The sequence below is a fragment of the Nycticebus coucang genome, chromosome 3 (genome assembly GCF_027406575.1).
Source record: "Nycticebus coucang isolate mNycCou1 chromosome 3, mNycCou1.pri, whole genome shotgun sequence".
Lineage (NCBI taxonomy): Eukaryota > Metazoa > Chordata > Mammalia > Primates > Lorisidae > Nycticebus > Nycticebus coucang.
This window is the reverse complement of record NC_069782.1, coordinates 131,853,028-131,880,514: the sequence shown is the minus strand read 5'-3', so window position 1 is coordinate 131,880,514 and position 27,487 is coordinate 131,853,028. Positions and strand designations below refer to the sequence as shown.

At 51.0% G+C, this 27,487-nt stretch overlaps 3 protein-coding genes and 1 non-coding gene across 4 annotated transcripts in view; 2 read left to right on the top strand and 2 right to left on the bottom strand.

Annotated features, from left to right (window-relative positions):
* The window catches only part of MFSD13A (major facilitator superfamily domain containing 13A), a 294,129-nt gene that overhangs the window by 83,502 nt on the left and 183,140 nt on the right, over positions 1-27,487 (bottom strand). The gene's annotated exons all lie outside the window — the stretch shown is intronic.
* On the bottom strand, positions 599-23,338 carry TRIM8 (tripartite motif containing 8). The gene is made up of 6 exons (XM_053583060.1): positions 19,950-23,338; positions 4,393-4,488; positions 3,841-4,074; positions 2,722-2,753; positions 2,474-2,589; positions 599-2,136 (listed from the first exon to the last, which is right to left on the bottom strand). Exons 1-6 carry the CDS (start codon positions 20,517-20,519, stop codon positions 1,529-1,531), a joined length of 1,656 nt encoding a protein of 551 aa, XP_053439035.1. The 5' UTR covers positions 20,520-23,338; the 3' UTR covers positions 599-1,528.
* LOC128582732 (U6 spliceosomal RNA) lies at positions 9,189-9,294 on the top strand. The gene has a single exon (XR_008379178.1). It is a non-coding gene; the product is annotated as a U6 spliceosomal RNA (small nuclear RNA).
* LOC128580781 (60S ribosomal protein L27a-like) lies at positions 11,900-13,388 on the top strand. The gene has a single exon (XM_053583112.1). The coding sequence runs from the start codon at positions 12,895-12,897 to the stop codon at positions 13,330-13,332; it is 438 nt and encodes a 145-aa protein (XP_053439087.1). The 5' UTR covers positions 11,900-12,894; the 3' UTR covers positions 13,333-13,388.

Sequence of the window (27,487 nt, the reverse complement as noted above, 5' to 3'; positions counted from 1 at the left end):
CTGCCCTTTGAACAAGTACCCAACACATGCCTGAGACTGAAAGCTCTGCTAAATACTTTCACCCCAAAGGGATGAAGGTGGGATGTGTTCATCATCTTGCTATCCCACCTCCACTCCTCCCAGAACCAAAGCCTCAAGTCAAAGTACCTTGCTTAGTGGCCCTCACTCCCCATGGGGGCCAGGGCCCAGCTAGATTAAATTCCAAGAGGAGAGGATCTGTTCTGTGAGCCTGCAGCCTTGCACAGTGCCAGCTCCCAGTATGCACTCAATAAATATTTGTGGCCAGAAAGAGGTAAACTTGCAAGACTTTACCTCTTTCAGGTGTTTCTCCTTTGTCTGTCCCACATTGGCAGAACCTCAAAGAGATGCCATGGCTGGGGTAGCATAGGGCTGGGCCCTGGAGGCCCTCAGCAAATATTTGCAAATGAACTCAAGGCCAGAGTGGATATAGTCCGCCCCTGACTAGTTTACATTTACAGGCCTGGAACTGGAAACCCAGGAGGATAGAGGCTTTTGTCCGTAGAGGGCCCTTCCTCACACCAATGCCTGTAGACCCCAGGTCTCAGGGTGTTGGGGGTAAGAGTGAAGGCAGGGAACAGGACTGCGCCATCATGTTTATTAGAAGGTTGGATTTCAGTGTGTGCTCTAGACAGATTACAGAATAAATACCTGCGCCTTGAGAACAGGAAGTCCACGATTCATACAAAGTGCTCACTACAGGAAGTAGCTGTGTCAAAATTCAGGCAAGGACACAACTCAGGGCAGCCCCTCTTCCCTGCTGACCTCAACAAGGGCTGTGCTATTGTTCTTATTTTATTATTTCTCTTTATTATTATTATTATTTGCTTTTGCTGTGGTCACTATCATTGGCAAAGTTCCTTTTCCCCTTTCCTGGACATGGTGTTCCTGTCTTTAAAAGATTCCTCTCTGAGGCTGAAGATGCCAAAAGCTGCTTGAGAAGTGGCCTTTGAACTCCGTCTGGGAAGATGGTGAGGAAGAAGGAAGCAGGAGAAATCATTCTTGGTTTAAAAAAATTTTAAAAACCAAAAGTCCCACAATCTACAAGTCATTCCTTACTCGATCAGTGATCAAACTGCCCAAAAGAAAAACCAGAGGAGAAAGAAGCCGGTGGGCATGGCCTCCCTCCTGGGCCAGGTGAGAAGGGCTAGACTCCCCAAGGGCTTCAGGGGAAGGTGAGGCTCCTTCCAGCCATGTAGGTTCTGAGGGAAAGTGTAGAAGAAAAAAGGAGAGCTCAGCGCCTTCTTGAGACACTTTCCCAACTCCAAGGCCACCTACGGCCCCAGCCCAGGCCAGCTCCCACTGTCACCTCTGTGTCCAGGAGATTCATTAAAAAAAACAAAAACAAAAACAAAGCCAAAACCAAAACACAATCCAAAAGGAAAAGACTTGGGGGAATGGGGGGAGGAAGAGGGAGAAGGAAGGTAGAAGGGCAGGTCTCTGGATGCATAATTCCCAAGCCATCAGGGGCTGGGGGAGGATTCCCCAGTACCCCACCACCTGCGTGGCGTTAGCTCGTCACATAGTGCTTGGTGGACGGCTGCCCATACACCCTGTAGAAATCCTGGTGGCCAGGCTGCTGGGAGGCGTCGAGCCAGTCTCTGACTGCCAGGCCAGGAAGGGACTGAGGGACGGAGGGTGTAGGGGGAAGCGGGTGTGAATACTCCTGCGAGGGCACTGTCCAGGGGAAGTGGCCGGAGCGGGGGTAGGGCTGGTGGCCGCCATGGTTGGCCACGGAAGAACAGTAGCAGTTGTCCACAGAACAGACGAGAATCTTGCGGCCACCATACTGGGGGAGCATGGGCTGCTGGGCGGCGGAGCCATTGGGATACTGCGACGGGGGGAACACAGGGCTTGAGTGTACTGGTTGAGCACCACCTGGCAGGGCCACCAAGTGCTGTGTGGAGCTGCAGGGCCCCAGGGGCTGCCCAGATTGGCCCTCGCTGCTGGCTGTGCCCGCCGCCCCGTACTGGCCGCCCACAGGGCCCGACGACGTCTCCAGGAAACTGGCCTCAGGGAAGGCTGTTGAGTGCTTGCGCTTCTCCACCCCAGAGCTGCTCAAGCCACAAGGATACAGGGGAACACTCTGCAGGAAGGGCACCGGTGTGCTGAAGGGGCCTGTGGAAAGTTTGGGGCAAAAATCGCCAAAGCTCCCACCCCAAGCAACCCAGCCCCCCTACTCCCTACATCTAGAAAACCAAGCATGTTATATCCCAGGCGGTGCCCACTTCTCCATTAGGAAATAGAGACATTATTATTCCCACTGTACAGCTGAAGAAACTGAGGCTCAAGGAGGTAATGCCACTTGCCCAGAGCCCCACAGCTAGAAGTGGCAAAGCCAGGATGTAAAGGAAGGTCTACCTAACTAGTCCACACTGCCTCTCAGAGACAAGTCTCTAGCATTTACCCCACCCAAAGGGCTGGCTCCCCCTTTGATGGAAGACCCCACCCTCACCTTCTAGCATCTTCCGCAGCTGCTTCTCCTTCTTGGCCACTTCATTCAGGAAGAGCTTAGAGTTCAGGTGGCCGATCTTAGGGGGAGAAAGGCTGCTGCCTGTGCAGGTCTGGGTCCTGGGGGCAGTGGACGGGGCATCTGCTGTGAGGAGGTATCACCGATGAGCCCGCCCTACCTCCCCGCTGTGGCCTGGCCCTCCCCACCCACCCCAGATGTGTTCCCCTGAGGGCTGGGGGCCATCTGCTCACCTGTCCATTAGGATTTTCACAGACTTGGTGTTCTGGGGGAGAGAGAGAAGGGTCAGTAAGTGGAAAAAGCATCACAAGGAGAAGGGAAGACAGAAGCTACCCTCCTGCTCCTCTCTAGGCAGGGATGAGCCTCTGATTCTGGCCAGAATGTGGCTGAGGGTAGGGGTCACTGGTGTTGGAATATAAGAATAGCTAGCATTTCTCGAGAACTAGCTGTGCAGTCTACACTGTTGTAAGTGCTTTCCATGCATCCATCTATCATTTCATACACATGGCTTCCCAGGAGGGCTTCACAAGCCCGTAACCTCTTATCTGAAGTCTTTGGGGCCAGATGTTTTGGAATTTGGATCCTTTAGATTTTAGGAGAATATATTATGTATTATCCCCAGCAAGACACCATAGTCCAAGACCGGAAACAGTGGCTCACACCTGTAATCCTAGCACTCTGGGAGGTGGAGGCAGGTGGATTACCTGAGCTCAGGAGTTCAAGACCAGCCTGAGCAAGAGCAAGACCTTGTCTCTAAAAATAGCCAGGCACTGTGGTGGGTGCCTGTAATCCCAGCTACTTGGGAGGCTGAGGCAAGCAAGAGAACTGCTTAAGCCCAGGAGTTTGAGGTTGCTCTGAGCTGTGATACCACAGCACTCATGTGCGGGCGACAAAGTGAAATTCTGTCTCAAAAGAAAAGAAAGCAAGAAGAAAAGGTACCACAGTCCAATACAGTAGCATTTCTGCAGCAAAATGTTTGAATTTTGGTGTTTATTCAATAAACACCAAAAATTGCCCAACATTAGTCCAGGTCACTTCTTACTGTTGAGAAATTTTTTGCTGACATTATTTTTTCTGTTAGTTTTCAGAGATTTTTAAAAGTTGGAATTGTGGATAAGGGTGACAGAGCTGTATTATCAGCTCTACATTATAAATGAGGAACAGGTTTGGAGTGTCATCTCTGATGTGCCCAAGGTCATGGAGCTAATAAGAGCCAGCAGGTGGATTTGAACCCATACAAGATGGCTCCAAAGCCAAGGGCCTATGTGCACAATGGTGGGGGAAATCGGTTGGGGGAGCAGAGAATTGTGGACCCCAATTTTAGAATGGCACTCTGGGTCCCACCATCCCACCTTCATGAAGCTGACATCCTCCGTCTTGTCGAAGAGCAGCTGCAGAGATCCAAGCAGCTTCTTGGCCTCCTGCATGCGCTCCCCGAGATGCAGCGCCTGCGCCGCGTTCTCACTGCAGAACTTGGCCTGGGCCTTGTCCAGAACCTCCACTGTCTGTCGCAGGTCCTCATCCAGCAGCTGGTGCAACTTCTCATACTGCAGTCGAACTTCCTCCTTCAGTTGGCTCACTTTCTCCTGAGTGGAATGGGCAAGAGTGGGCGGGCAGGTGAGCAGTGGAGACTAGCTCCTTTCCCTACCTGTGTCACATCCTGTGAGACCCCAGTCCCTAGGCTGCCCCAGGCTCCCTAGCAAGGGAAAAATTTGACCTGCCAGTTCCCCATTAGTAATGCAGGGCACTGTGCCAGCCACCCTTGGCACCAGCAGGGGTTTATCCACAGATAGTTCATTGAATGACTGACAGGAGGATTCTGGCACAGAGCCACACATTAAGTCTTTTGGAGGGAACTCACCCAAGTCACCCCTACCCCATACCATGGGCTTAGACTTAGCTACCTCCACCAGACGCTTGTCTGATTCGAGTTTGTACAGCTGATCTTCAATGTCCTGCTCTCGCTCCTCCAGCCGGTCCTGCTGTTTCATCAGCATCTTCTGCAGTGACAGTTGGAGGAGGGGGCGTCAGAGGGGTTGGAGCTCCAGCCCTTCCCAAGGATGGGTGAACACTAGCCTTCCCTCTATACAATAGATTCATTCTCATCCTACGGATCTTTGGGCCCAGATGGTGAAATTTCTGTTACCCAGTCCCTTCTGGCCCCCAGGCAATCCCAGAAGCCCACTGAACGCTGATCCCAGCACAGGGAAGCCTGGAATAGTTCCCCACGTGTACTTACACATGTGCTTTCTCTTACTCATGTACACATGAGGGCAAGATGCACAGCCTATCCTCTATACACTTTTCCTGTAGAGACTTACTTTATCATTTCATCAATGCCATGAGGTAAGTACTTTTTTTTTTTTATTTTGAGACGAAGTCTCACTCTGTCACCCCTGGTAGAATGCTGCAGCATCATAGCTCACAGCAACCTCAAACTCCTAGGCTTGGCTAGGTGCCTGTAGCTCAAGCAGCTAAGGTGCCAGCCACATACACCAGAGCTAGTGGGTTTGAATCCAGCCCAGGCCTGCCAAACAACAATGACAACTACAATCAAAAAAATGGCTGAGCATTGTGGCGGGTGTCTGTAGTCCCAGCTACTTGGGAGGCTGCAAGAGAATCGCTTAAGCCCAGAAGTTGGAGGTTGCTGTGAGCTGTGATGCCACGACATTCTACCCAGAGTGATGGCTTGAGACCCTGTCTCAAAAAACAAAAAAACTCCTGGGCTTAAGTGATTCTCTTGCCTCCCTCCCAAGTAGCTGGGACTACAGGCATCTGTCACAATGGCTGGCTATTTTTTTTTTTTTGTGGTTTTTGGCCAGGGCTGGGTTTGAACCCGCCACCTCCGGCATATGGGACCGGCGCCCTGCTCCTTGAGCCACAGGCGCCGCCCATGGCTGGCTATTTTTAGAGACGAGGTCTTACTCTGGCTCAGGCTGGTCTTGAACCTGTGAGCTCAGACAATCCATGTGCCTTGGCCTCCCAAGTGCTGGGATTACAGGTGTGAGCCACTGCACCCAGCCTTAAGAATTTACTAATTTTCTCACAACCATAGTCTGATCTCCCCACAAAATTCAAGGCCTCTTAAGAACAGGACTTTGCTGCTTTCTCCACCTCCCTTCATAGCTAAGATACACAAATGCCTGAGGACCCACTAGATGCAAAATACTTTACTGAACCCATACTTTCTGCACACAAAATAAGATTTGCAAAACAGAAATGTGTAACCACAGACACTTACAGTAAGTGTCCATTCAGCAAGGAATGGTTCTCTTCATTGCTCTGTGGGGACCTTGGAGTAGTCATTGAGTTTGATCCTCTAGCCCCTCCTCCCAGCCACATCCCACTGGCTTCATAAAGACAAGCTGCCTCTAATCCTTCTTCATTCCCCAATCCATCTTATATATGGGGAAATCAAGGCATGCAAGAGACTTCAGCCAGACTCCATTTTGTGTCAGAGGCTACCCTAGAAACAAAGATGCAAGATTTTGGGAGGAGTGGATAGGGGATAGGGTGTAAGGCTCTCTCACCGTAAGCTGGGGAAGCCTGGGGCACTCCCCCAACACACATGGCATTACCTTTCAATGACCCAGGATAGGGCTTGGTGCCCTAGCACAGTGGTTACAGTGCCAGCTGCATACGCTCAGGCTGGTGGGTTCGAACCCAGCCAGGGCCAGCTAAACAACAATGACAATTGCAACAAAAAAATAGCCAGGCGTTGTGGTGGGTGCCTGTAGTCCCAGCTACTTGGGAGGCTGAGGCAAGAGAATAGCTTGAGCCCAAGAGTTTCAGGTTGCTCTGAGCTGTGACATCATAGTACTCTACCAAGGGCAATGTAGTGAGAGTCTGTCTCAAAAAAAAAAAAAAAAGACCCAGGATAGGAGCTCAGAGGACCAAACCCAGAAGACCTTGCCTTGTCCCTAGCAGCAACTCACCCTCCAGCAGGTCCCCAGACCAAGGGTCAAAGCCTAACAATAAACACAGCGTGGGTAGGAGGCAGGAACAGAGGAACCCCACAGTTCTGCCCACTCACAGGCACACAACTGTACACACAGACACAAGCACACATGGCTCCCTGAGCCCTGGGCCTGCCTCATGCACAGTTGTACCCAGCTGGACATATACTTGCACCCATCCCCCTCACAGTGAAGGCTGGTCCTTCTAGTGCAGAGGTTCTCAATCTGTGGGCTGAGACCCCTTTTTAACAATGAAAATACACTGCGACATTAGGAAGGTTGAGAACCACTGTCCCCAGACAATATAGAGAGATATGGTACAAAGGCAGGGTAATAAGGGCATTCCTTTAGAAACACTAGGCCTGTTTACACCCTGTTCCTCAAATTCTTACCTGCTGGCTGGCCCACAGCCCAAGGCCCCCCTGCAGGTACACCTCACAGTCCAGGCTACTCCTGCCAGCTCAGCACCTGGGACATCTTGTAGTCCAGGCCCACTGGCCCCATACATCTTGCACTGTGGGCTCCCTGCCCAACCACTTCTCTATGATCAGAACTATCCGTATCAGGTCAGGGGCTTGCTGGGCTGAGTCCCAGAGCAGGGGCAGGAGAGAGGCAACCCCAGGTTCCCAGACCTCTCTCCCTCAGAGGACAGGAGTGGAGTTGTCCCATGTCCACCCTGCAAGCCCTTGGGGCTCCTTTAACCTCTACCTCCACTGAGACCCCCTGGGGATTCATGGTTGATCCCTCAGGGCAGAGCCCCTTCCCTCTTCTTCTAGGCTTTCCTGAGAGTCTCCCCTGGCTGCAGTTCTACCCTGGGACCCTGCCATGCCAGAGTCCCAGACACAGGTTTCTGTCTATCCTAGGGTACTTCTCTAACCCAGTCTAGACTTAGCAAAGGCAGTGTTCAGGTTCCTCTTTCCCACCTCAGAGGCTGTTAAACTCCTGTCTGCTGCAAGGGTTGGGCTAGGATGATGGCAGGAAGAGGGGAGGACGCTGGCCTGCTCACCCTTGGGGCCAGATCTTGCTAGGACAACACCTGGGAGAAGGGGGGTTGTTGCCATCCTAGGCACTAGGAAGCTGGGAGGAAGGAGGAAAGTATGCCTTGCTGCCCCTTTAGGATCCTACCCCAATCCCACCAAATGACTGGCCAGGCACTGAGATGCTGGGAGAGGGGAACAGAGGAAGCAGGGCCTGGCCCTCCCCACCACTGGCAGCCTCCTTTCCACCCCAGGAATGGCTAAGAGCTGAGGCCCTATTACCCATCTAGGGGAAATCCACAGCAGAGGTAAGACCAGGTTTCCCAGCTCAATTCCAAGCAAGGACTCTCTGTGCAAGGGGGGGAAGACTGGAGAGCACTTTACATATTGCCATCAGTCCACAGTGGGTCACCTGGAATATGGCAAACTTGAAGCACGGGAATAGACAGAAAGGGACATAGATGTGTTTGAGGAAACAGGCCTCTGCGGACACATGGGACCCAGGACCACTGAGCAGCCCCAGCTCCTGATCCTCAGGCCCTACAGCAGGGGTGGTGGGGTGGGCGGAGTCCAACATGTGGCCCAACACAATATCAGAAACTTACTTAAAACATTAAGAAATTAGGCGGTGCCTGTGGCTCAGTCGGTAGGGCGCCGGCCCCATATACCGAGGGTGGCGGGTTCAAACCCGGCCCCGGCCAAACTGCAACCAAAAAATAGCCGGGCGTTGTGGCGGGCGCCTGTAGTCCCAGCTGCTCCGGAGGCTGAGGCAAGAGAATCACTTAAGCCCAGGAATTGGAGGTTGCTGTGAGCTGTGTGAGGCCACGGCACTCTACTGAGGGCCATAAAGTGAGACTCTGTCTCTACAAAAAAAAAAAAAAAAAACATTAAGAAATTTTTTTGTGCGCGCGCCTGTAGTCCCAGCTGCTCAGGAGGCTGAGGCAAGAGAATCGCGTAAGCCCAAGAGTTAGAGGTTGCTGTGAGCCGTGTGACGCCAAGCACTCTACCGAGGGCGGTACAGTGGGACTCTGTCTCTACAAAAAAAAAAAAAAAGAAATTTTTTTGTGGAGGTTCCCGTGGATCAGCGGGTAGGGCGCTGGCCACATACACCCAGGTTGGCGGGTTCGAACCTGGCCCAGGCCAGTTAAACAATGACAACTGCAACAAAAAATAGCCGGGCATTGTGGTGGGGGCCTGTAGTCCCAGCTACTTGGGAAGCTGAGACAAGACAATCTTTTAAGCCCAAGAATTGGAGGTTGCTGTAAGCTATGACACCACAGCACTCTACCCAGGGCAACACAATGAGACTCTGTCTCAAACAAAAAAAAAAAAAAAAAATTTTTTTTTCTTTTTATAATTTCTTTTTGAACTTGATTGCATGGCATGAACTTTGGAGATGACAAAGTTGTATCGTGATGTCACGTAAAATAAACATACATGTGCTCTATTTGTACACATGTGTGGCTTCAGTTTTACTCGGCATGTGGCTCCCAGTGTGTTATCTTCTAAGAGCAGTCAATTGATGTTACATGCGCTTGTGGTGGCATGGCAAGGCAGTGATTATCAATAATATTTCAACCAACCATTGCAATGTTAGGCATGTATTTATTGAGAAGTCAGGTGAGCATTTTCATCTGATTATTAAAGCTACTTCTACACCCTGACAGCCGTCACCTTGGCCTGCATCAGCAGCCGAGATGTGGAAGGGCGCAAACCTTGCTTTCCATTTTCCTGTAAATTAATTTTCATAAAAAAAGTAAATATATTGTGCTCACTTCGGCAGCACATATACTAAAATTGGAACGATAAAGAGAAGATAAGCATGGCCCCTCTGCAAGGATGACATGCAATTCATGAAACGTTCCATATTTTTCATGTTAAAAAAAAAAAAAAAAGGGCTCAGTGCCCTTAGCACAGTGGTTACAGCACCAGCCACATACACCGAGGCTGGTGGGTTCGAACCCAGCCCAGGGCTGCTAAACGACAATGACAACTTCAACAAAAAATAGCCAGGCGTTGCGGTGGGTACCTGTAGTCCCAGCTATTTGGGAGGCTGAGGCAAGAGAATCGCCTAAGCCTAAGAGCTGCAGGTTGCTGTAAGCTGTGATGGCATAGCACTCTACTGAGGGTGACAAAATGAGACTAAAAAAATTATGCTTTTTTTTGTAGAGATAAGAGTCTCACTTTGTCACCCTCGGTAGAGTACTATGGTGTCACACAGCTCACAGCAACCTCCAACTCCTGGGCTTAGGTGATTCTAATCATGTAATAATTTTATATTATTATATGGGCATATAATAATTTTATATTAAAGCATAATTTTTTTAGGGAGGTGCAGTGAGTAGGGCACCAGTCCCATATACCAAGGGTGGCGGGTTCAAACCTGGCCTCGGCTGAACTGCAACCAAAAAAAAATAGCTGGGCGTTGTGGTGGGCACCTGTAGTCCCAGCTACTCTGGAGGCTGAGGCAAGAGAATCGCTTAAGCCCAGGAGTTGGAGGTTGCTGTGAGCTGTGTGATGCCATGGCACTCTACTGAGGGCCATAAAGTGAGACTCTGTCTCAAAAAAAAAAAAAAAAAAAAGAAAAGAAAAGAAAAAGAAAAAAATAGAAGTTTGGAGAGTAGGGCGGCGCCTGTGGCTCAGTCAGTAAGGCGCTGGCCCCATATACCGAGGGTGGCGGGTTCAAACCCGGCCCTGGCCAAACTGCAACCAAAAAATAGCTGGGCGTTGCGGCAGGCACCTGTAGGCTGAGGCAAGAGAATCGCTTCAGCCCAGGAGTTGGAGGTTGCTGTGAGCTGTGTGAGGCCACGGCACTCTACCGAGGGCCATAAAGTGAGACTGTCTCTACAAAAAAAAAAAAAAAAAAAAGAAGTTTGGAGAGTAAAGCCACTAATTTTATGCTTTGGAGATGGATGACAGCACTGATGCTACAAATATGGCTCAACTTGCCATTTTTATCAGATATATTGATGACGAATATAATGTTCCTGAAGAAATGGCTTTAGTGCCATTAAGAGACATGACTAAATCAAGAGTTTTATATGCAAGCAGTAAAAAACACATTAGAGTGGTTTTCTTGGATTAATAAACTGTGGTATATGTACACCATGGAATATTATGCAGCCTTAAAGAAAGATGGAGACTTTACCTCTTTCATGTTTACATGGATGGAGCTGGAACATATTCTTCTTAGTAAAATATCCAAGAATGGAAGAAAAAGGGGCGGCGCCTGTGGCTCAGCGGGTAGGGCGCCGGTCCCACATGCCGGAGGTGGCGGGTTCAAACCCAGCCCCGGCCAAAAAAAAAAAAAAAAAGAATGGAAGAAAAAGTATCCAATGTACTCAGCCCTACTATGAAAGTAATTTATGGCTTTCACATGAAAGCTATAACCCAGTTATAACCTAAGAATAGGGGGAAGAGGAAAAGGGAAGTGAGGCAGGGGGGAGGTGGGCAGAGGGAGGGGGATTGGTGGGATTACACCTGTGGTGCATCTTACAAGGGTATATGTGAAACTTAGTAAATGTCTTAGCACAATAACTAAGAAAATGCCAGGAAGGCTATGTTAACCAGTGTGATGAAAATCTGTCAAACGGTCTATGAAACTAGTGTATGGTGCCCCATGATCACATTAATGTACACAGCTATGATTTAATATAAAAAAAAAAAAAGTGGTTTTCTTTGTCCATTGTCAACATATCTGGTATAGTTATGGAAGGTACCCTGGCAAGATAGGTAAAAGAAAAAGACCTGTAAAATTAATAAAGACAATGCAATGGTGCCGAAAGCTAACATTTGATAAAGTATTATTGCATAGTACATCAAGAAAAAACAATTATTTTTGCAGTTATTATTATTTTTTTTTTTGGCCGGGGTCGGGTTTGAACCCAACACCCTCGGTATATGGGGCTGGCACCCTACTCACTGAGACACAGGCACCGCCCTAATTCAAGAAAATTTAAGGGTGGCGCCTGTGGCTCAAGGAGTAGGGCGCCAGCCCCATATACCAAGGGTGGCGGGTTCAAGCCCGGCTCCAGCCAAAACTGCAAAAAAAAAAAAAAAAAGAAAAGAAAATTTAAGTGGCTCAGTGGGTAGGGCACCAGCCCCATATACTGTGGGTGGCGGGTTCAACGAACCCAGCCCTGGCCAGCTAAAACAGCAGCACAACAACAAAAAAAGCTGGGCATTGTGGTGGGTGCCTATAGTCCCAGCTACTCAGGAGGCTGAGGCAAGAGAATTGCTTAAGCCCAAGAGCTGGAGGTTGCTGTGAATTGTGACACCACAGCCCTCTACCAAGGGCAACAAAGTGAAACTCTGTCTTAAAAAAAAAGAAAAAGAAAAAAAATTAAGTACAAAAGCTTTAAAAATGAATAACATCATACAAATCATCATCAAAACTGTGAATTTTGAGGGTGGCACCTGTGGCTCAACGGAGTAGGGTGCCGGCCCCATATGCCGGAGGTGGCAGGTTCAAACCCAGCCCCGGTCTAAAACTGTAAAAAAAAAAGACTGAATTTTGGTGGGGCATGGTGTGGCTCATGCCTGTAATCCTAGTACTCTGGGAGGCCAAGGTGGGTGGACTGCTTCAGCTCACAAGTTCAAGACCAGCCTGAGCAAAAGCGAGACCTCCTCTCTACTAAAATTAGAAAAACTGAGGCAAGAAGATCGCTTGAGCCCAAGAGTTGCAGGTTGCTAAGCTTTGACACCACAGCATTCTACCCAGGGCAAAAAAAGCCTGAGACTCTGTCTCAAAAAAGGAAAAAAAGACTGCTGTGAATATGCCAGACACGTGGCTCATGCCTGTAATCCTAGCACTTTGGGAGGCAAAGGTGGGCAGATCACCTGTTCGAGCTCACAAGTTTGAGACCAGCCTGAACTAGAGCGAGACCCCATCTCTAATAATAGACAGGAGTTGTGGCGGGTGCCTGTAGTCTCAGCTACTCGGGAGGCTGAGGAAAGAGAATTGCATGAGCTTTAGAGTTAGAGGTTGCTATGAGCTATGACACCAGGGCAGTCTACTGCGGGCAACAAAGTGAGCCTCAAGAAAAAAAAAGACTGAATTTTTTAAGGGCCAAGGGACTGAATCATTGACAATTCCAGAAATTCCTTAAAAGTATTGATGCTGGCTCAGCACTTGTGGCTCAAGCGGCTAAGGTGCCAACCACATACACCTGAGCTGGCAGGTTCGAATACAGCCTGGGCCCGCCAAACAACAATGATGGCTGCAAGCAAAAAATAGCCAAGCGTTGTGGTGGGTGCCTGTAGTCCCAGCTACTTGGGAGGTGGAGGCAGGAGAATCACATGAGCCCAGAAGTTGGAGGTTGCTGTGAGACGTGATGTCATGGCACTCCACCCAGGGCGACAGCGTTAGGTTCTGTCTCAAAAAAAAAAAAGAAAGTATTGATGCTGATTGATGCTGACTATGGCAACATTTACTCTTCAGAAGTAAGATGGCTCTTTCGTCTCGGCCGCCGACATGCCATCCAGACTGAGGAAGACTGGGAAGCTTTGGGGCCACGTGAGCCACTGCCACGGCCATATTGGCACGCACAGGAAGCACCCAGCAGGCCGAGGTAATGCTGGTGGCATGCATCATCACAGGATCAACTTAGATAAATATCACCCAGGTTACTTTGGGAAAGTTGATATGAGGCATTACCACTTAAAGAGGAACCAGAGCTACTGTAACCTTGATAAATTGTGGACATTGGTCAGCGAGCGGACACAGGTAAATGCTGCCAAAAACAAGACAGGAGTTGCTCCCATCATTGATGTAGTACAATCAGGGTACTACAAAGTTCTGGGGAAGGGAAAACTCCCAAAGCAGCCAGTCACTGTGAAGGCCAAATTCTTCAGCAGAAGAGCTGAAGAGAAGATTAAGGGTGCTGGAGGACCTTGTGTCCTGGTGACTTGAAGCCAAACGGAGGGGAGGTTCACTAAATGCTATTTCCTTGTTAAAAAAAAAGGGGGGGGGGGCTCGGTGCCTATGGCTCAACTGGCTAAGACGCCAGCCACATATACCTGAGCTGGTGGGTTCGAATCCAGCCCGGGCCTGCCAAGCAACAATGATGGCTACAACCAAAAAATAACCAGGCGTTGTAGCAGGTGCCTGTTGTCCCAGCTACTTGGGAAGAGGAGGCAAGAGAACGGCTTGAGCCCAGGAGTTGGAGGTTGCTCTGAGCCGTGATGCCAGGGCACTCTACCCAGGGTGACAGCTTGAGGCTCTGTCTCAAAAAAAAAAAAAAAAAAAAAGAAGATGTAAGATGGCTAAGGTAAGGCCAAATGTTGAAAGATTTTATGATTTGAGACATGTTATCAAGTTGTTTATAGTATCAAAACCAAATTTGTGCCAGAACTTGATGATGAAAAACTAGCATTTTTCATAGATTTAACCTTGTTTAAATGAGTTAAACATGTGTCTTCAAGGTGAAAATCAACTTATCAGCACAATGTTTCAAACTATAATAGTATTCAGATGAAAGTGAAATTATAGCAAGCTCAAATTAAGGTAAACAATTTTATACATTTTTGACACATTGGCTAAACACAGTCTTGTGAACAGTGAAAAATACACAGCCTTGCTTTTCTTTTCTTTCTTTTTTTTTTTTTTTTGTGATTTTTGGCCGGGGCTGGGTTTGAACCTGCCACCTCCGGCATATGGGACTGGTGCCCTACTCCTTGAGCCACAGGCGCCGCCCAGCCTTGCTTTTCAATGTGATACAAGAATTTGAAAATAAATTTCAAGATTTCTGGGAAATTAATCAATATTTTGGTGCATTTGTGACTCCATTTTTAGTTGACATAAATATGTTACGTGTCAATTTTCAAGTAGAATGCATAAAGCTGAAATCTGACTCTTTATTGGACTTTTATAAGTACTATCTTCTCAGAGACAAATATCCCTTCCTTCAAAATCATGCCTATTTTTTTTTTTTTTTTTTTGAGACAGAGTCTCAAGCTATAGCCCTGGGTAGAGTGCTCAGGCATCATCGCTCACAGCAACCTCCAACTTGGGCTTAAGCGATTCTCTTGCCTCAGCCTCCCAAGTGAGCTGGGAATACAGGCACCCGCCACAACTCCCGGCTATTTTTTGGTTGCAGCCATCATTGTTGTTTGGCAGGCCTGGGCTGGATTCAAACCCACTAGCTCAGGTGTATGTGGCTGGCACCTTAGCCACTTGAGCCACAGGCACCGAGCCATGAGGACTTTATAAATTATCAACTTTCATTAGTGTTCGTGTTTTTAATATGTGGCCCAAGACAACGCGTCTTCCAATGTGACCCAGAGGTGCTGAAAGATTAAGACACTTGGCCTAAGGCCTTCCAGGCTGTTCCTGGGCTGCTGAGAGTGAAGCATCAAGGCTCAGGAACACTCCTGCTCCCATCCCTCCACGTCCTGGGGCTCCTGCTCCTCAGGCCTGTGCCTGATCCCCCCAACCTGGAGATAGGGAACTGTAAACCCCCACATTCCTGCCCCAGGAAAGCCTAATGTCAGGGGACTGACTGGCCAGGCCCTGCAGGCATTTCTTATGCCATAGTAGACTGGGAAGACAGGTGAGGCCTAGGGACTCTGGGCTATATAAAAGTTAATAAATAAAATCCTCAATTCAACCTTGAAGGGAAACAAGGTCAGGAGGAAACAGGGACCCAGGGCCTGCGATAGAGGCAGGCTGCTCTAGGTGTTCAGCCAAGGTCAGCCAAGGTTCAGCCCCTGTGGTAGTGGTGGGCCAGGACTCAGGGACAAGAAGAGAGGGCTGGGTGGCACCTGTGGCTCAAAGGGGTAGGACGCCGGCCCCATATGCCAGAGGTTCAAACCCAGCCTGGGCCAAAAAAAAAAAGAAGAGAGGGCTGGGTGACTGAAGCACCCCTTCCTGTGCAGATCCCTGCCCAGGTGACTCTCATGACAGCCCCTCCTCAGAACTGCCTCATGCTAACTTCCTCCCCAGGGGCCAAGCCCTCCCCACAATCTTCCACCCAAATACCGGTCCTCTTCTCTTCCTGTCCCCACAGCAATGTCCCTTTCTCTCAGACAAGCTTCTACCTGCCCTAAACCCCCTTCCATGCCTCAGTGCCCCCTTCCTGCCTGTGTTACTAAGTGAACCCCCAGGCTGGGAAAACCACAGACCCCAAGAGAAGAGGCTATAGAGCAGGAGCCAGGGCAAGAGAGGCAGCACCTCCGAGGCAGCCTCAGCAGACCCCAGGCCTCGGGAGCCCCTGGGGAGGGTTTCCTGGCTGCAGAGTGGAATTAGCTTTTGCCATGAAGAGAGCGGCGCTCTGGGGCAGCAGAACAAAGAGGCGGGAGAGAAAGCCCCCCTTTGTCTGGGTTTGAATGCCAGGCCAGTCAGGAAGAGAGGCTTTCCCAGGGCCATGGATGAGGCCAGACAGTCCTGCCGCCTCAGCCCAGGGCAGGGGCCCAAGCCAGGTTGCCCCTGCTCACCCAGACTGCCCCCAGCACAGCACTGCAGGACCCACTTGGGCTCCTACCTCCAACACTAACTTTAGCCAACAAGCTCACCCCAAGGTGAGCCTGTCTTTCCCTCCCTTCTCAACACCCCTACCAGAAGGAAAAGTCACATGCCCCCTGGCAGACTCAGAGCCACCACACAACCATCACCTGAGCAGGTAGGCACCCACACACCAGCATAGTCATGTTGAACACAGTCAACTTCAACTTGCAGGTACTCAGCAAGCGTGGTACACAGCCACCGTTGCTCTCACAAACATGCACATGCACAAATATTCCTGAGCCACAGTCATACACAAGACAGCTACAGAAACCAGTCAGTCCCACCGTACCCTGAGAAATGCCCATGTGAGATACAAAAAAATTAGTCAATATATACTACCCCAGATGTGCTGGCTGCACATGCCCGTGAATGCATATACCCCCCCACACCCAAAGGCAGACATGGATGTGCAGCCACCCAGAGCTGTAGGAAGCAGGCCATCAATAGGCCATGCATGACAGGTGCCCAGCTGTGTCAGCGGATCCTGGAGTGGAGGAGGGTGGGCAGGTCTCTGCCTGGGGGCCTAGGAAGGAAGCCACGCCAGGGTCCCCTTCCACAAAGATGTGGACTGGTCTAGGAAGGAGCAGCCAACTACATGACCTCCCCACATACACACATACAGCATGCACATACACCCTGGCCTTCTCACCCCATCTAAGACACCAAGAGTCTGGTCTACTGAGGGAAGGGAGCAGTGGGGTTGATACTGAGTCAGGCTGCAGCCTCAGCCCCAGAGAGTCTGGACAGCCTCCACTCCAACAGGCCAACCAGACAGACACATGGGGCAGAGACCCAGGAGTCCCTCCAGGGTCCAAGTGCAACCCCTCCAGTCACAGGCAATGTGAGCAAGGTACCATGACTCGCAAGCAGCTGTAAACCCCAAACTGGCCCTGGCAGTGGAGCTCCTCCCCAGAGAACACCTCTTCTCAACTCTGAATATGTGAAAATGGCAGGAAAAGGGCCCTGCTAACATTTCCAGCTTTGAGTTGGGTTCCTGGGGATGACACTGAAGCACAACTATGACTGCACAAACTCAAGCAGATACCTGCACAGTCCCTCATGCACATAACCAGGCCTCCTCTTAGGTCCTTTTTCCACATTGAGGAAACTCATGACATAAAGGTGCTCCCATCTCCTACAAGTCCCCTGCTCCTCAGGTGAACCTTGGAACCTGGGAGCTGAGAGGGTCTGACCATTCAGAGCTGCCAGGCCGACCTGGATGTCCCAGTCTTGGCTGTCCCCTCAGCTTCATGGGAGAACACTTTCAGGGGTGAGGCACATCCCAGAGAGTGGTCTCTGGGGACCAGTAGTAGGCAACCAGGCCTCAGGGCAATGTGGCCACCACTCTAGCTTTCCAAGGGCAGAGAAAGGCCACAACTCTGAGAGTCCCTTTCCGTCCCCAGGTTGGATACAAGCCCTATTTGCCCTCCTACTGAGCCGTGCCTTAGTGGGTGCTTGTAGGTATGTAAAGGTGAGGACACCAGAGAGGGGTTAATCAGGGTTTCCTATTTCCATGTCTTCAGCTCCTTCTGGGAGGGCAGAAATGGAAGCATAAGTAGAGGCTAGATATCAAGGCCTGTGCCAAGTCTTTCCTTTCCTATATCCTAGAAAATCCTTGCTTCCCCCAATCCAGGACACCAGAAATGGCCCTTTAAGACAGATTTCCTCCAGCAAAGGAAAAGGGGCCAAGGAAAGGGAAAGCAAAGAGTGTTCCATTCAGATTCCCAGGGTTCCTCACCTTGACTCCAGGGCAGGCAGATGGGTGGGGCCTCATTCAGTAAGTCACTTGAGTGACATTGGGCTATTGAAGTGATTTGAACTCCAGTGCCCTAGGGCACCAGAGAGAAATCTGGGGGCCTGTGGTGGGGAAGGCTGGAAGAGAATGAGACTCAGGCTGCCGCTTGAAGGGCACAGATGTTGAACGCACAGAATTGCACATCTGGACCTGATGCAACCCACTACCTCTGAGCCTGCCCACACCAGGCACAAGAACAAACACACACATATCCACCATGGAGCTGTTAACAAAGTTCAGTGCCTGCTTCCATCCAGTCCACAAATCTGGAGATGGGGCCTGCTGGTGGGAACCCCAGGGTATACTTTTTCACACATATGCCACCAGACACTCCCATCCCCTTCTACACAAGCAGAAGACAAGTACATTTGAGGGCAAAGCACAGTCTCAAAGGCACTCCAAAATACAGACACACACCTAAAGATACCCTTCCTACACCAAGTCAGGTATGATTATGTTTTCTCTCCCATCCCAATTAAAGACATTCCTAGCTCTCAGACCCCGCTAGGAGCAGCACTATGGGTGTGGGATGTGGACACACATCTGCTCATCACACAGGTTGCTGCCCCCTCCTCTGTTCCTTTCTGCCACATCTTTTGTCCCCTCCTTTCACTTTCCACTACCAATCCCAGGACAGAGAACTGGACAGCCCTTCTTTCTCCTGCCTCTGCACTTTCCCCAGACTCCTCCCCCAGCCTTTCCATCTTTATTAATAGCAGCAGCCTCCCAATACTGGGGAAAGTGTGGGCTGTGTTCACCCTTAGTTGAGGGTGGAGGACACAGGGGCTCATCCATCATCCCCTTCCCTAGACCTTTTCCAATAATTTGGGAGGGGAGGCAGTGGCTCTTCTCTCCATCCCCCACACTTCCTTTAAGAAACTAGAGGCCTAGCCTGGCTAGCCCATCTGATTGGAAACTAATTATACAGCAGATTTTATTTGTTCTTCTTGCCCTAAGCCTGTGGTGGTCCTCCTGCCTTTTGTTGGTTGTATGTATATGTTTTTTAATTGCTAAACAGTGACTCATTCTGACTGGTCCCCCACACAGGAAACAGCCCCATCTCCAATCAAGCCCTGCTTAGAGCTTCCTCATACCCAAGTTCCCCACTGGCCTCAACTAGCCTCCAGGGGCCTCCACCCAGAAACACTCCCAGTCTGACCAAAGCCCAATCTCGCCCCCATGATATCACACCCAGGCCCCAAGCTGGGGCTTCAGATAGCTCAGCCAATCTCAGGCCAACTTCATCTAGTATGACTCAACCCTAAAAGCCTAAAACCCAGAGGACTAGGGAGGGACGCACACCCCCTCCCCGAAGGAGACGGAAGTATTGCCTCAGTCCAGCTCCAAAACCAGGCCCAGAGGCCTGAGGGGGAAGGCGGTTTTGACATTGGCTGTGGCAGCAGGGTGTATACAATGGGAGGGGATGCAGTTCTGTAATCACCCAGCCAGCAGCCCAGGGGAGCCAGCTGCCTGAAACCAGATTTCAAGGCGGCTCAACCTTAAACCCACAGGATTCTTTTTCCGTCTTCCATTTCCCCCCCAAATGTGGGAGGGCTGTGAGAGAGGGCTGGGCAGTGAGAAGAAGGCTCAGGGTGATCAAGACACATACTTTAAGGTTTGTTCATGCAGGCACATGCCACACACACAGTGATTCTCAAACACTGTGTGTTGAGAGCAGGCTATCAGGAATAATCCGAATAGCTGAGATACTGTCTGGTGACTCTGCTGGTTTCCCTGGCCTTGTCCAGATAGATACCAGGAGTTCTGCTCTCCTTCCGGAAGCTCCCCCAACCCCCAATGTGTTTCCAATAGCGCTTAAAACTAACATGGCTGCTTTTGTTTACTTCCTCATTGGTATGCCAGCATCATGGATCATGTCAGCCACAGCAGCGGCACAGGACACACATTACATAAACAGCAGCCAGAGAATCAGGACCAGGGTCACTGCCTTGGTGACTTCCCGTAGGGACTACAAAAACTCCGCTGGGGAGGGAACTGCGAAAAACCCAAACTCTACCCCTGACAGTCCCACGCCCCAATTCTATAAAGAACTCATATGATGGACTCTCTGAACACAGGTGTGGGAATGTAGCAAGTAGCCATTAGGATCCTCCTTCCCCGGACCTTAGCCCCCAAACTTTCAGTAGAGTTTGGATAGGGGCAATTGGCCTGATGTCACTCTGTCGGGGGAGAGAGAGAGAAAGAAATGTTGTGTTGAGAGTGTACTTGCCCGGATCTCATTCCTCCGAATCTCCACGTCGCACACCGAGTGTCCCTGATGCGCGCCGCTGTAGTAGCAGCAGTACTGGCACACGGCCACCTGCTCCGCCTCGCAGTGGTAGAGGCGGTAGGCGTTGTGCTGCGGGCAGCTCCAGGCCCGCACATCGTCCGCCTCCACCAGGAGGTGCCCGCGGGCGGTGGAGGGCTGCTGCAGGTGCGTCTGCACGTGGGACTGGCAGCAGGGCGCCTCACAACGCAGACAGACTTTCTGAGCCGGCAGCGGGGGGCCGCGGCGACAGAACACGCAGTGCAGCGCCGCCGGCGGCTTCTCCACGTGCAGGGCGTTAAACTTCTCCACGATGTTGGTGAGCTTCAGGTTCTTTTCCAGGCCCGGCTTCTGGTTGTAGGCCTGGTTGCACTCCGGGCAGCGCACCAGCCCGCTGTCCTTGGCCCACGCCTCACCGATGCAGCTCCGGCAGAAGTTGTGTTTGCACGGCAGCTGCACCGGCTCCACGAAGACGTGCAGGCAGATGGGGCAAATGAGCTCCTCCTCGAAGCAGTTTTTCCAATTCTCCGCCATGGCGGCTACAAGCAGGGGTCCCGGGCAGGCGTCCCCAACTCCCCGACCCCGGGGGTCCGTCCTGAGTGACTGTAGGCCCACCGAGTCCCGGCCCTAGCCAGCTCCGACAGTCGCTCAGTCACCAGCGCCTTCCGCGTGCCCGCCCCCCAGAGGAGGGAGCCTCGGTCCTCACGCCGCGCGCGCAGCAGGCTGCGTCTCCTCCTCCTCCCGAGCGCCTAGCGGGAGGCGACGGACTGCGCCAGGGCCGCGGCCGGGGCAGTAGCCCTGGAGCGGAGCGCCGGGGTCCAAATTCCATATAAGAGGCCGCCTCCGGGTCGGCGCGGCTAGGACAGCGGCGGCCCGCGGCCAGCGCTTGGCCCCGCGGCTGACATTGGGGCGCGCCCCACGGCGAACACAACCTGGGAGCCTCACACTTCCTCTAGCTACGACGGCGGCGATGGTGGCTCCTTCCAGGCTCGTCGGCGCCGCGCCTCCCTCGCCTGGGCCGGGAACCGAGGTCCAAGCGGCCCGGGAAGCTAGTGGGGATGCGTCGAGGGTTGCTAGGTCCGGACAGGGTGGGAGAGGCGAGCCGGCGGTTCCCGGGCAGTGGCGCCGGCGTCCCCTGGCTGGCTAGCCGGATGCGGATTGCGGGACGCAGGCTGGCCAACTCCGGGGCGCTGCGTGCGCGTAGGGGCAGTCATTCAGATGAAATTCCAGTCCCCGGCCAGAGACACCAGTCCGCCTCTGCCTTCCTCCTCCCTTCACAAATAGAAACGGAAGGGGGAGGGAGAGAAGTGGAAAAAAAGGCAACCAGAGAGGGAGGGAGAAGCCCCGGCGGTGCTCCGGCCTGACTCCCTCGTTGCTACTTCTGCGCTCCCCTGAGGCCCGGCGCCCCGGCTGCAGAGAGACCCGGCTCTCGGTCTCTGCGCTGGGCGGGCGCCTCGGCTCAACCGAGGAAAACAAGGATTGATCAAACTAGAAAGGAATTTTTCTCAACTGCTAATGAACAGGAGGCTCAGCTCCCGGCCCTCCCCTCCCCCGGCCCTCCCCCTTCGGCCCCCCCGGCCCCCTCCCCCCCACTTTCTTTTCTTCTCGGCCTCTGCTCCGGCCTGGAAGGCTCCAGGCTGCGGTCGCAGCCAGCCTGCCGCGGCGGGGCCGGACCGGGCCGCTTCCCTCAGCGCCCAGCCATCTTGGGCTCCTGGCTGCGGCGGCGGCCGGGGTCCGGGCGCGCTCGTTTGGGGGTCCTGCAGCCTCCTCGTTTTCTTTTTTTTTTTTTTTTGTGGATTTTTCTCTAGGGGAGGGCGGGCGGCCTTCAGCAAATTAGGGGAGAGAGAGGAGAGAAAATGCCAAGTCCCGATTTCTCTCTCTGCTCCACCCACCCCAGTCCTTTCCAAAAAATAAAAAAAGATTAGAATTGGAAGAAGTCGGCAGAAAGGCGAGCACCGGCGGTCCCCGGTTGCTGCCCAGGCGACACGTCTGGGACGGGCTTGGTCGGTAGGTCGGCTTGTCCGCCTGCAGCTTCTCAAGTGAGGGGAGGGCACTCCGGGCAGGGTCTCCGCAGCGGCTGTCGCCTCAGAGCTTTATCTTCAGATCAAAAAAAAAAAAAAAAGGAAGAAAAAAACCCAACACTCTCATCATAGCCACCTTCAGCCATCTTGCGCATATTATTATTATTTCAGGAATAATCTGTTTAATAAAAATAGCTGCGTCTCCAGCCCCCTCCCTCGCATCCTGGGGTCCCCGCCCCCTTTTAATAATAATCTCGATAATAAAAATGATGTGCGGGCCGGGCAGTCCGGGGCTGCCTTTTCTTGCCTCGGCTTGTTGGAGCTCCGGCTCTCCTTCCCCCAGGAAGGGGCGCGGGGGGGCTCGCTGCTGGAGCTAGGGGGGGTGCGTCCCTGAGGCCCGCCAGTTGGCCCCGCCGCCAGCGCTGGGAGGAAAGGGCGCCCTCGCCGCTGCCGCGCTGCTGCTAAGACCGGCAGAGGAGGGGCCACGGCCCACGGGACCGACAGGAGTGGCACACGGGGGTCTGGAGTCCCCCCGCCACGGCCCGGCTTCAGAGTCCCCAGCCGTGCGGTACACAATGGGTTCGGAGCAGAATGCGACCGGCAGGGTGGGGACTGGGGCGGGTGAGTAGTGGGGCTGCGGTGAGCCCGGCTCCCGGGCCGGGGCGGTTGAGGCGGGGGCGGGAGGAGCTCGTCCCTACATCAAGGCCGGTCCCGCTTCTTGGGAAGGGGGCGGAGAGAACGGGAGGGGGAGGTGAGGAGAAAGCTGCAGGCGGCGCCTTTAATCAGCACCCGCTGGTTCAGCCCACCCAGCACTGGCGAAATCAACGGTAGAGGGGGAGGGGGAAAAGGAGGGGCATATTTTCCGGAAGTGCTGTTACAGCTGTGAGGCGCTTGGCTCCTCCCTTTTTCTCTGGCTAGAGTTGGGGCTGTTCCGGAGGCTGCTACTGCTATTGGTCTCCAAGCTGAGGCTCCACCTCTTTAAGGCGGGGCATATCCGAACGCCTCACGTGACTTGCAGAAACTTCGGTACGTTAAACGCTGTGGTGGAATGGTTTCCGCGCTTCTTAAAAGAGCTAGGATACCGGTACCGGTACCGTAGCTGGACCACCTCTTCCTGGGCCTCTTCACCGGTAGCTCTTTTTACCTGAGAGGAATGGGAGGGTCTTTCTATCCATTTGCTCACTGGTGAAACTGAGCAGGGAATTACTAAGGTTCGCGGTGGACGTTTTCCTGATGTCCTTCACAGTTTCCCAAACATTCCTGACTCTTAAAACTACCAGGCAATATAGACATTATTATTATCCTTCCCTTACTGGAGGCTTACAGACTGAAGTAATCTGTCGAGGTCAATAGGTCAGCCAATAAATATACTGTATAACAAACGACTTTATGTGCCGGTCTTTTTTTTAGGCCCTGGGGTTCCCCTGGAAAATATACAAATTTTAAAAAATTAACATGTAATTTAATATGTGTAATAGAGAATAGGCTGACACGGGGCTCTGAAAAAGTGACTTTTTTTTTGAGACAGTCTCACTATGTCGCCCTGGGTAGAGTGCTGTAGCATCATAGCTCTCAGCAACCTCAAACTCTTGCCTCAGCCTCCCAAGTAGCTGGGACTACAGGTGTCCGCCACAACGCCCGGCTATTTTTTGGTTGTAGTTGTCATTGTTATTTGGCGGGCCCGGGCTGGGTTTGAACCCGCCAGCTCCGGTGCATGTGGCTGGCACCCTAGTGCTGAGCTACAAGCGCCAACCCTGAAAAAGTGACTTTTGAGCTGATACCTGAATGCTCAGGAGGAGTCCAGCAAGTGACAACCAAGGGGAAAAGTGATCCAGTCAGAAGAAAAAACAAATGTAAAAACAATAGAATAAGCAAGCAGAAAGAAGGCTGTGTGTCCAGTAAGAAAGGCAGGTAGGGCCCAGGACACACAGGCCCTGGTAGGTCATGGCAAGGAATTTGGACTTTAAACTGGTTATGAGAAGCTCTCAGATTTGGTGTATACAGTACTTTGGAAGTAGAGCCAACAGGACTTATTGGTTAATTATGGGGTAGAGAGGAATCAATACAGGGGGTAGAAATGAGATCAAGATGTACATACAGTATATCCTTCTGAACTATAGTATTCAGAAGGATTTACTATATCCTATACTATATATTACATATACTAAATATATACTATTTGTTATATGATTTCCCCCTCTAGAAAATTTTTTTAAATATTTTGACCTTTATTTCTGATCTTTTCAATTTTACAGGAGAGTTAGGTACTGAGCTCAGCGGCAAGCTCCTCCACATCCTAGCCCAGGTGCTGACCAGACCTGACTTTGAAGGGAAAAAAATATCTAGGATCTCTCCCCTCCCCCCACCACCTCCCTACTGGGCTTTGGGAATCATTCACCCCTATCATATCTGAGGACAGATTTGCCCTCAGTGGAACAGCTGCCTAGAAAAAGAAGTTATAGGGCCTGGTACGGTGGCTTTCGCCTGTCATCCTAGCATTCTGGGAGACCAAGGCAGGTGGATTCCTAGAGCTGAGGAGTTTAGAGACTAGCCTGAGCAAGAGAGATCCCCTCCTCAAAGTCCCAGCTATTAGTGAGGCTGAGGCAAGAGGATCTCTGGGTCCCAAGAGTTTGAGGTTGTTGTGAAGTATGAGTCCATGGCACTCTTCCCAGGAAGATAGTGAGAGACTTATAAGTGTGAGACTTATTGTCACTGGTTATGTAGACGTCAATTTTTTTTTAAATAAAGTGACACACCCCTAGGTTCACACACTGAGGACTTCACCCATCAGCTCTACTAGTTACAAAGGCCAGCACTACTCACTCGCAGAGCAAACGTTTCAAAAAAACAAATAGAACATAGAGGAAAAGAAGAGAAGGAGAGAGAAATAAGAGAGAGGAGTGGCTATTATGTATGTAATATAAATATACACACACACACACATATATATATATGATTTTTCCCTCTGTCCTCCTAAAATGTTTTTAAATGATTCTTAGGATTTGGGCTTTAGCAAGAAGCTAGATGATAGTACCATTTACTAAGAAAGGGAGGGTTGCAGAGAATTACATTTGAGTGGGGTTTTTTCTAAGCTAAGGATGATTTGGCTCAGATAACCCAATGACGACGGTTGCAACCAAAAAATAGCTGGGCGTTGTGGTAGGCGCCTGTAGTCCCAGGTACTTGGGAGGTGGAGGCAGGAGAATTGCTTGAGCCCAGGAGTTGGAGGTTGCTGTGAGCTTTGATGCCACAGCACTCTACCCAGGGCCACAGCTTAAGGCTCTGTTTAAAAAAAAAAAAAATTATGTTCTAAATGATAGAACTGAGATTCAAATCCCATTCAGTATAAACTCTCTATCCTTGATCCTCTGAGGACAGAGCCTGTGTCTTTAGCCCTTGATATCCCTTCACATGAGTTGTCTTATGTTGGACAAATGAATACACGAATGAAAGTTTGAATGAAGGAGAAAATGGCTTCCAAGCCCTAATCATTAATTTCACGTTCTAAGAATGGTGCAAAGAAAAAAAGGTCTAGCGGGGCGGCACCTGTGGCTCAGTCGGTAAGGTGCCGGCCCCATATACCGAGGGTGGCAGGTTCAAACCCAGCCCCAGCAGAACTACAACAAAAAAATAGCCGGGTGTTGTGGCAGGCGCCTGTAGTCCCAGCTACTTGGGAGGCTGAGGCAAGAGAATGGCATGGGCCCAAGAGTTGGAGGTTGCTGTGAGCCGTGTGACGCCACGGCACTCTACCGAGGGCGGTACAGTGAGACTCTGTCTCTACAAAAAAAAAAAAAAAAAGAAGAAAAAAGGTCTAGCTTGGAGCACTTGGAGGGCTCTTCTCTGGCCTCCTCACTAATGACCTCCAGGATAACCAATCTAAGGGATTGTACTCATTTCTTACTTTCTCCAACACTTCTTTTGACTTGTAACACATCATATAGGCTTCTGTTTTTCTTTTCTTTCTTTTTTTTTTTTTTGAGACAGTTTCAAGCTGTCGCCCTGTAGAGTGTGGCATCACAGTTCACAGCAACCTCAAACTCTTGGGCTTAAGCAATTCTTTTGCCTCAGCCTCCCAAGTAGCTGGAACTACAGGCACCCACCACAACACCTGGCTGTTTTTTTGTTGCAGTTATCATTGTTGTTTTAGCTGGCCTGGGCCAGGTTCACACCTGCCAGCCTTAATGTATGTGGCTGGTGCCCTACCAACTGAGCTACGGGTGCCGCCCTACTCCTGAGGCATTTTTACTATCTATAAGCTGATGACTCACCCATTAGTCAGTATCTCTAGCCATGGCACTCTACTCATGGTGACAGTGAGACTCTGTCCCCCCAAAATAGGGCAGCACCCGTGCTCAGTGGGTAGGGCACTGGCCACAAACACCGAGGCTGGCAGGTTCAAGTCCAGCCCGAGTCAGCTAAAATCAACAATAGCAATTGCTGGCTTGGTGCCTATATCACAGTTATGGTGCTGGCCACATACACCCAGGCTAGTGGGTTAGAACCCAGCCAAGCCCAGCTAAACAACAATGACAACTGCAACAACAGCAAAAAAAAAAAAAATAGCAAGGCGTTGAGGTGGGCACCTGTAGTCCCAGCTACTTGGGAAGCTGAGGCAAGAGAATCGCTTAAGCCCAAGAGTTTGAGGTTTCCGTGAGCTGTGACGCCATGGCACTGTACTGAGGGCGCCATGACACTGTACCGAGACAATAGTGACACTCTTGTCTCAAAAAAAAGAAGAAAAAAACAATGACAACTGCAACAACAACAAAAAATAGCTGGGTGTTGTGGTGGGCGCCTGTAGCCCTAGCTACTTGGGAGGCTGAGGCAAGAGAATTGCTTAAGCCCAAGAGTTTGAGGTTGCTGTGAGCTGTGACGCCGTGGCACTCTACTGAGAGTGACATACTGAGACTGTGTCTCAAAAATAAATACATAAATAAATAAAATAAAATAAAAAATAAATAAAGAATTGTCCTTTAAAAAAATGTCCTTGGCTCATGGGATCTAAATCTTCCTAGATTGGGTGGCACCTGTGGCTCAAAGGAGTAGGGCACCAGCCCCATATGCCCGAGGTGGCGGGTTCAAACCTGGCCCCAGCCAAAAACTGAAAAAAAAAAAAAAAAAACTTTGTAGACTGGGTTAGGCACCTTTTCTGTACACTTGCCCTAGCACAGGCCTTTAATAAAGGGTTAAGGCCAATTGAAGTCTTTTTTTTGAGACAGAGCCTCAAGCTGTCACCCTGGGTAGAGTGCCATAGCATCACAGCTCACAGCAACCTCCAACTCCTGGGCTCAAGCGAGTCTCCTGTCTCTGCCTCCCAAGTAGCTGGAACCACAGGCGCTTGCCACAATGCCTGGCTATTTCTTGGTTGCAGCCGTCATTGTTGTTTGGTGGGCTCAGTCTGGATTTGAACCCGCCAGCTCAGGTGTATGTGGCTGGCGCCTTAGCTGCTTGAGCCACAGGCACCGAGCCCAACTGAACAAT

What these genes read in the sequence shown, in the direction of transcription:
- LOC128580781 (XM_053583112.1), top strand. Translation starts at nt 12,895, where the DNA reads ATGCCATCCAGACTGAGGAAGACTGGGAAGCTTTGGGGCCACGTGAGC.
- TRIM8 (XM_053583060.1), bottom strand. Translation starts at nt 20,519, where the DNA reads ATGGCGGAGAATTGGAAAAACTGCTTCGAGGAGGAGCTCATTTGCCCC. An exon ending in TTCGGAGGAATGAGATCCGG is followed by an intron (nt 4,489 to 19,949) that starts GCAAGTACACTC and finishes CTGTCACTGCAG; the next exon opens with AAGATGCTGATGAAACAGCA. An exon ending in AGGATGTCAGCTTCATGAAG is followed by an intron (nt 2,754 to 3,840) that starts GTGGGATGGTGG and finishes TCTCTCCCCCAG; the next exon opens with AACACCAAGTCTGTGAAAAT.